Below are 8,588 nucleotides of genomic sequence, written 5' to 3'. Positions count from 1 at the left end.
CGTGGGGCCGCCTCCGCTCCGCTCACCTTGCAGCTTTTCCTGCAGCTTTATGTTTCGCTGTCGCAACTTGCGATTCCTCTTCTCGATCTTCTTGCGCAGAAGTTTCATCTGTAGGTACGACATGCTGCCAGAAAGACGCCCCAGCGGCGCCTCCGCACCGCGGCTCCGCGCCCGCAGCCGAACACACGTGCGCAATTAGGCCAGCCGGAAATACATCTCCGGATCCTTCCGGCCGGCGGGGCGGGGCAGAAATGCTTCCGGGCGCGTGCGCCGTTGGAATCCAGAAGCCTCGCCGTTGCAGCGCCCCCTGGGGACATGGAGGTCCGTCGTTGCACAAGAGTGACAAATTGAATATGGAAGTTAAGACCCAAGAGGAAAGAGTTGTCTTGGTTTGTTTTCCGTCGCTAAAAAAATACTCAGGACTAGCAAATTCATAAAGAATGTGTCTAATTTGGCTTATGTTTCTGGAGGCCGGAAAGTTTCATAACAGCTGTATATGTATATGTTTTAGTATATAGAATATATTATATATATTATATAATATATATTATATACGACATATATTATTATAGATAGCATATATTATGTATTACATATACTATATTATATATGTTATGTATAACATATATTATTATAGATAATATATTATATATTACATATATATTATGCGTATTATATACATATATATAAAACAGCTGTATAGTGTTATAGTAGGATGGATATGAAAGGGTCAGAGGGTATATACTGAAAAAAAGAAACTGGAAAGGTGGCATTGCTTTATAACAGTCTGCCCTCATTGTTAACTAAGGAAGTTTTGAGCTTCTTTCTTGAGGGGGTGAAAACTCACCCCCTCAAGAAAGGTATTAAACCCTCTTAATGACCCAATCACCTTTTTAAGGTTCCACCATTTCTCAACACTCTTACAGTAATTGGGAATAAAATTTCAACACGACTTTCATAGTGGACAAGTGAAAACTGCAGCAAGGATGCTCTTGAATTTTCAAGCTTTGTATGTGCTGTACAGAATACAAGAAGGGGAAAGAAAGGGGATTGAAGTATGTTAGTAAAGAAGGATAAAGTTAAGAAGACATGGGACACTCAGTTTGAGAGGAATTATATATTGTTCTACATATCCTTTCAGAGTTAAGGAAGATACAGCTCACTTAGATGAGATCTGGATTAAATGAGGCTAATATTCACATATGAGGTATATTAAATTCCAAATCAGTTATGCCAGTTGCCCAGCAATTTTGGCAGCTGGAACAGTTAAGGAAAGAACAAGAAAGATAGCACATGAGCTAGATCCTAAGAATGAACCAAATTTGGCTGGGGAATAATATAAATGAGTTTAAGAGAGCATTGAGCTTCCTGGTATCAAGGGAATAGACCTGCATTTAGGAGAGTCCTAGTAACGATAAGTAAATGAGGCTGCCATTTGGATATAGTGTGACAATTTCAGTTGACAATGTAGATTCTTGAGGATGGCAGGGTGATAAAATTATGTTTCTGGAGGATTGATTTATAACCACTGTTTGAATGGATTTGGCAAAGAGGAGAACTGAGACCAGCTGGGAGATATTTTGGTCACTCAGGAAAAAAAATGTGATGGGATTATAGGGTGCTTTTTTTTCATGCTCCCAAGTGGTCTCCATTTTTTATACACTCTCTCCTCATTTCCTTTCATTCAGTCTGTAAGCCTCTTCTTTATTATCCATTCAGTCTTAGCTTTACTGAATTCTGCCCTACATAGTCTTCCTACTCCTAGGAAATGCGGCTTGGCCCATCTTTATAGCTACCTATAAGTTAGGATGATTTCTATGTCGTTGCTTTTTTTCAGAGCCCAAAGCCTTTATTTTTCAAATAGGGGTTTGAGGTGTCAGACCAGGATGTAAGTGAGCCTGAACTCCATGCTGACTTCTCCACAGCATAGCTGACTGTCTGCGGGCCATCGAGCGGCATTCCAGGATCCAGTGTGGTTCTAAGGAAGTACATGGCTTGCTTGCAATGAGGGTTCCAGCAAGAGTCTCCCTTGTCTTCTACAAGCTCCATCAGGCCAGTGCTGACTGTGCGTCTAGTTTCAGGTGATATTCTATCCACAGAATTGCCCTAGAGTTCTTACCAGACTTTCTCAGCTCTATGGAACCCTCAGTAGTCACACACTGCTGGGGGATAGGCTTTTGAAAATCAAAAGATAGATCTGATGGGGTACAGAGAGGTTGTAACAGGGGTATTCCCTCTGTGGGTGGGGTTCTGTGTCCTTGCTTGCCCAGAAATCCAGGGTGTGCTTAATCATGTCATCCATGATGTACACAATAAAACTTTCACAGCCACCACAGGGGCTCTGGATTTACTACAGGTCCTTGAACTCCACAATCATGGCGTGCAGTGAGGCAGGCTGAGACATCATCATAGCCCAGGCCTCAGGTGCTGGTTCACAGTAGTGTGGACATACCAGTAGTACAAAATGTGCCATGGCAGTAGGTTGGTAGCAAAGAAGGGTTCACTCAGTAGGAGGGAGACTTTCTTACCCTCTCAGTCTGCAGAAGTTACTAACTCAGGACATTTCTCAGTGATACTAACCTTATCTTCCAAATGATGATCCTTAAAGATCTTCTTAAAAATCAGTTTATAGGGAACTGCTGAACCTTCAATGTAAATACCTGCTTTGTCCCAAAGTGATGGGCTAGAAATACAGAGTAGACTTGCATTATGGACACAGAGGCAGACTCTTGTCTGGGATCAGACCAGTCCTCAAAGCCTGATAACTAATTTCTCCAAACCCAGGAAGGTTCCAGAGCAGCTGAGCCTGTACTTTCCCATTCTTTTTGGGGCTGTATCATGTACAGTAGTCATTATGGTGGGTGACCAAGCCTGTACAATGGGTTCCTCTTGTGGCAGGAAATACACTGCATCTAGAGGTTCCTCCAGATCTGGCTATGAGGGACATGGTGCACTTGATCTTCACCTCAGGGTCCATTTCAGTGTCTTACCAGGAGAGAACCACTTGAGCTCTGCCAGATGCCAGAGGTCTGTGCTGCCGAGCAACTGACTTGCTTGCTTGCTGAAGCCCACACTGAACATAGGCAGCACATCACTGGGGAGATTGAAATCAGAGGATGACACTTGGTTCAGTTGAATGTCGGCTAGACAAAGGGTGCACCAGTACACCTCTCCAGTTCTCAGGAGAGGGGATGGTGACCTGGTCCCTGAGTCTATACTGAATATGGACAGGAAACAGCTTGTTCCACGGTTACGTCCTTCTGTACACCACCATCTGGGCATAGACAGTTACTCTGTGAGGCACTGCTCCACAGTTCTCCTGGACAAGATGTCTGTGTGTGTGATCAAAGGATGGAGGTGCTCCTGAGCCCCAGTCAGTTCAGTGTCAAACAGCTCTGTGATCAGGATGTTGGCACGGCATGGCATGTCACCATCTGGCCCAAGAGTCGCCTCAGTGGAGTGTTTGTTGATAACCTTAATCTTATCACTGAGGCCATTTTTCTCTGCAAGCTTCACAGCAGCATTAGCCATAGGCTTGAAAACCGCAATATCATAGCAGAAGTCTGCACCTGCTGTGACAGCTAACATTGACAAGAGTCTTGTCCCAGTGTCAATCAAGGACCAAGGCCTTCTATTCTCTATATCCCAGCTCATAGTGGCCCAAATACTCTGGTAAGCTTTTATAGGATGACCTATGACCTGGCATAGTGCTCCTCTTCTAGCTCCATAGATCCCATAGTTACAGTGCCACCCCACCTGCCCCCAGCAGACCTTCATGGTACCAACCAGCTTCCCCTTTGGGACAGAAAAGCATCCCTGCCAGTTCAATTATTAGGGACGAATTTAATGGTCAGAGACTCACCACTGGAACCATTCTACTCCCCTCTGCTGCCATCTTGCCCAGGCTAGTGTGGAGGATCCAGCCATCAAAGCAGAACACAGTGGGGGAATTATATTATTATTTTAACTCTGCATAGCACTCTTGACGGCTCTTTTCTAGAACACTATGAGTTGCTTAGGGACATAGGTACTGTCCTTGGGTTCCAGAATTCTGCCTAGTAGGAGCTTAGTAAAATAATTCCATCTGAGTTTGTAACATATTTTAATAACTATTTTTAATAACACAGTAGTGTTTGCTTTCCATGGGTTAAGAAGACCTTTCAGATGTCTGCACTATTCAGCATAGCCAAGGTATGGAAACAGCCTAGATGTCCTTCAATGAATGAATGGCTCAAGAAAAACTGTGTTGAGGGGCTGGGAAGGTGGCTTAGTGGTAGAGCACTTACCTTGCATGCCTGAGGCCCTGGGTTCGATTCCTCAGCACCACATAAGCAAAAAGAAAAAAAAAGCCGGAACTAGCGCTGTGGCTCAAGTGGTAGAGTGCTAGCCTTGAGCTGAAGAGCTGAGGGACAGCGCCCAGGCCTAGAGTTCAGGCCCCACGACCGGACCCCCCCCAAAAAAAAAAAGAAAAAGAAAAACTGTGTTGGAAGTGGTGGTACATTACCTTTACAATAAATTTAAAAAATTTTTAAAAAAATGGATTCACAGAATGTGACAGCTAGAAATGATTTTGAAGTATCTAGTATATACTTCTCTAGAGGCTGGCGATTGAGGAGTGTAGACAATAAAGATCTGTCTACTGTGGAGGTTACTGTCTGTCATTATCATTAGATTTGCTGATTTTTCAGAAAGATATCCTTATATATTCTTACATGTTTACAAAAATGAGGATGAGGGGCTGGGAAGGTGGCTCAGTGGTAGAGTGTTTGCCTTGCATGCCTGAGGCCCTGGGTTCGATTCCTCAGCACCACATAAGCAAAAAGCCGGAAGTGGCTCTGTGGCTCAAATGGTAGAGTGCTAGCCTTGAGCTGAAGAGCTGAGGGACAGCGCCCAGGCCCAGAGTTCAGGCCCCACGACCGAACCCAAAAACAAAACAAAACAAAAATGAGGATGAGTAGATAATGGGTCCATTAAAACAAAGGGATCTAATTCCCTGAATACCATTTAGGGAAAGTTAACTAGGTCCAATGTTGACAGGATCTCTTAGGTTTTTCCCTGTTAAGATTTAGCTTGATGATAATCTGCATCTTAGGTTTGAGATTTAATTTTAAAAAGCAAAAATGAAAAATAAAAATGCCATTTTCTTCACATAATTTCATATAATAAGCTACATGCCTTTAAAAGTTTTTTTCAATCAGTATCCATGAAACATTTGAACTGAGATATTATGAAAGAATTGAAATATAAATGGTGGCTATTGGCAAGTCTGAGCTGGGATTCAGGTACCAATCCAAGTGTAAATTTTTTTCCGTTGGGTTTTTGACATTTATTGCTGTTTCATGTGCTATATAGACAGATTACAGAAAAGTGAGTTATTCATCTGCATAGTATGTGGTATTTACTAATGGTATTAGCACATTTATAATTAACCATTGAGTTAGCATCCAGATTGCATTATTGGGTGTACAGTTTCAAATACAATCTCAAGTGTTGGGCACCAGTAGCTCACACCTGTAATCCTAAATACTCAAAAGACTGACATATAAGGATTGTAGTTTGAAACCAGAGGGGGCAGGAAAGTCTTTGAGACTCTTATCTTCAATTAATCACCAAAAAGCTGGAAGTAGAGCTGTAGCTCAAGTGACAGAGCACTAACAAAAATGCTTGGGACAGCACTCTGAGTTCACAGACAGGCCCTGAGTTCAAGGCCCCAGGACTGGGACAGAACAAACATATAAACAAAGAATAACAAAAACTGTCTCAGAACTTGGACCAGCATAGTTTAAGATGATATTGAGATTAGTTCTATGTTAATCAATGATTTGCATTTCATGTATCAAATCAGCTGGAAAGTGGCTTGAGGAGGCATTTCACTGACCCTTATTGGAAGTTTGCCCTTTAACTCTCATCCTGCCAATCCACTTAGATCCCTCTACCCACTATGCCATGGGGTTTCCTAACTGTATATCGACTCAACTCTGTAATTTCTGTCATCTCTAGTTATTAAAGCTTCTGGTCTACTGAACAGTCAATATTATATTTAATTAAAAGTTCCTGTTTCCTTCTAAAGCCGACGAGACAGCTGAGAAATTTGAAAAGGAGCAATGAGGTGCTGTGTGTTTCCTGCCTTTATCTTTTTTATGCTTGTTCTTTGGGTGGTATGGTAAGAAGGGAGAAATTGAAAATACAAAAAGTCATATTCTGCTAGGCACAAGAGGTTCATGTCCATAATCCTAGCTACATGTGATGGTTGTGATCTCAATTCCAGGCCAACCTGGTGAGAAGCTTGTGAGACTTCTTTTCAAAAAGTATCTGGATTCAGTGGTGTGTGACTGTTAGCCTGGTTAGTGGAAAGCCTAGCATATGTAGATCGTGCTCAGGCACATGTCTGGGCAGGAAGTGAGACTCTGTCTCACAAATTACCAATGGAGTTGGTAATCCTAACTACTCAGGCTCATGCCTGTAATCCTAACTACTCAGGAGGGTGAGATATGAGGATTGGCAGTTCAGTCAGCCCAGGCTGGAAAGTCTATAAGACTTTTATCTAAGACTTTAATCATCTAAGAACTGGAAGTGGAGTTGTGGCTCAAAATGACAGTGTGCTAGTCTTGAGCAAAAAGCTCAGGGACAGTGCTCAGGCTCTGAGTTCCAGCCCCACAACCAGCTACAGCAAGAACAACACAAATCATCAGCAGTAAATAGGGCCAGAATCAGTGCTAAATGGTTAGAGCTCTGTGTAAGTAGTTTCCTTTCTTGATTATCCATGGCAAGTCTTGTTCTCTTTGTTGGTTAGAATAGCTTATCTTCTTATGTAAACAACATATTCTAGTAGAGGAAAGGTTATTTTTTCTACTTTTTTTTTTCTTAAAATCACCATTCCTACCTATTGAGTTCCTTGACTGGAGTCCTAGACTTGTGGAGACACCAGTAGTGTCCAATCACAAGAAACACAATCTAGAGATGTTTCCATGGACATTAGTAATCTGTTTGATGATTCTCCTGCATCTTCAAATTGGCCTCCATCCCCCTCCATTGTGTCTCCTTGGCATGTACATGTGTGATTGTAAAGGTCTCCAACAACATCACACTCACTTTGTCAGCTTTTATACCCTATAGTGGTTCATATTCCTCTAAATTACTTAATTAAGGCATTGAAATGGAATAAGAGGCACTAGAACAGTATGCATGGTCATTTTCATGATTATATTTCACTTTCCTGCTCCACCGAATCTTAATCCAATGCCAAGAACCTAATGTTTTTTGCTTCCTTACCATAGCTATCTGAATTTGCAAGTTAAACAAATACTTCCAGTAAGGGTATAGGTATAGACCTGGAAAGTCCTGAACTGTAAATATGGTTGTGTTAGCACACAGCATGCCCAGCTACCTATGTTGGTGTAATTTAACCCCATTATCTTTGGGGAATCCACGTCTATGATTATGAAAGAAGATTGCCTATGCAGTCTCCTCAACCAAATCATTTTGTTTATGTCGTATCTGTGATGAAGGAAGCATCAATGGTCATTCTTAACCTCTTAGTCTGTACCAGGCTGTACAAGCTTGGGGTCGGTTACTTAAATTTTGTTTCCCTTCTTATGCATAAAATAAGGATGATGTTAGTAATTATTTCATAGGATTACTGACAAAACAAAATGAGTAGATACATGTTAATGACTCAGAACTATCTTGTCCAACAGAAAAAGCACAATGAATGTCAGTTGTCATTGAAGTCTTCCTCAAATTTCCTAATTTATATTTGTAAAGAAAATTCTATACATGTTTAAAGTGCCCAGAGAGCTCCATAAATACATGCTGTTGGAATTCTGAACTTTTTCTTTTCCAAGAGACATATCCTAATAAATTTGTCTTTCCAGAGCATACTATGGTGCTGGGCACATGGTTGCTACTCAAGAGAAAATAAATAATGAATAAGCGTGCTTTAATCTTTGGCTATAAGCATGCCCTGTGGTACAGGCATATAAGCCACAGTATAGCTCAGATCTCCTACCTTGGAATTCTCCAAAAGGCAAGGAATCAGTGAAGTAAATCTTAAGTATCTTGGTGGCATCGAATTTAAGCCACAAAGTATGAAGGACTTGCTTTTTACTTCTGCATAGATTGTACCATCGATTTAGAGAGTTTCACAAAGTCCTAAAGTTGAGAAGCAAATTCCGTGTTTTTCTGCTTGAGTTAACATTAGCACTGGGTCTTTCTTCTTACTGTCAAGGCTACCAAGGTTAATCAAATAACCAGCTGATTAATCAAAATCTTATGCTGCTTATAGCTCATAACTTACAGAAAGTCATGTTCATAATTTTTTAAAACCTTAATTTTCCATAAGGTAGAGAGATTTTTCTATAAGTGATTCCTTTTGTTTTTAAAGCAAAGATTCTCAAGAGGGATGTGAACCCTTTCTTCAGCAGAAGGGTTTTCAATTCTTTACACAAAATCAGCTATAAAAATGTATTAAGAAGTCATGATAAAGGATTGATTCACACATCATAAAAAGAAATATGGGCTAAACCGTCAGATTTAGGCCACTCTTTTCAGTTAATGAAGTAACTTTCAGCTCAGAAATCGCCCAGAAA

General features: G+C 41.2%; 1 protein-coding gene and 1 pseudogene across 1 annotated transcript in view; both read right to left on the bottom strand.

The window, feature by feature from the left end:
• Ddx18 (DEAD (Asp-Glu-Ala-Asp) box polypeptide 18) overlaps positions 1 to 200 on the bottom strand; it is a 15,638-nt gene extending 15,438 nt beyond the window's left edge. Inside the window, exon 1 of the mRNA XM_013020664.1 lies at positions 27 to 200. Coding sequence (XP_012876118.1) covers positions 27 to 123 — 97 coding nt within the window. The 5' untranslated portion in view covers positions 124 to 200. The remainder of the gene's footprint in view (positions 1 to 26) is intronic.
• Positions 201 to 1,833: 1,633 nt separating this feature from the next.
• Positions 1,834 to 3,654, bottom strand: LOC105988897 (annotated as a pseudogene).
• Positions 3,655 to 8,588: the final 4,934 nt, after the last annotated feature.

This window comes from Dipodomys ordii, unplaced genomic scaffold (assembly GCF_000151885.1).
Source record: "Dipodomys ordii isolate 6190 unplaced genomic scaffold, Dord_2.0 Scaffold52, whole genome shotgun sequence".
In the NCBI taxonomy this organism is placed as follows: domain Eukaryota; kingdom Metazoa; phylum Chordata; class Mammalia; order Rodentia; family Heteromyidae; genus Dipodomys; species Dipodomys ordii.
Note: the sequence above shows the minus strand (reverse complement) of the source record. Positions and strands in the feature narration are given on the sequence as shown.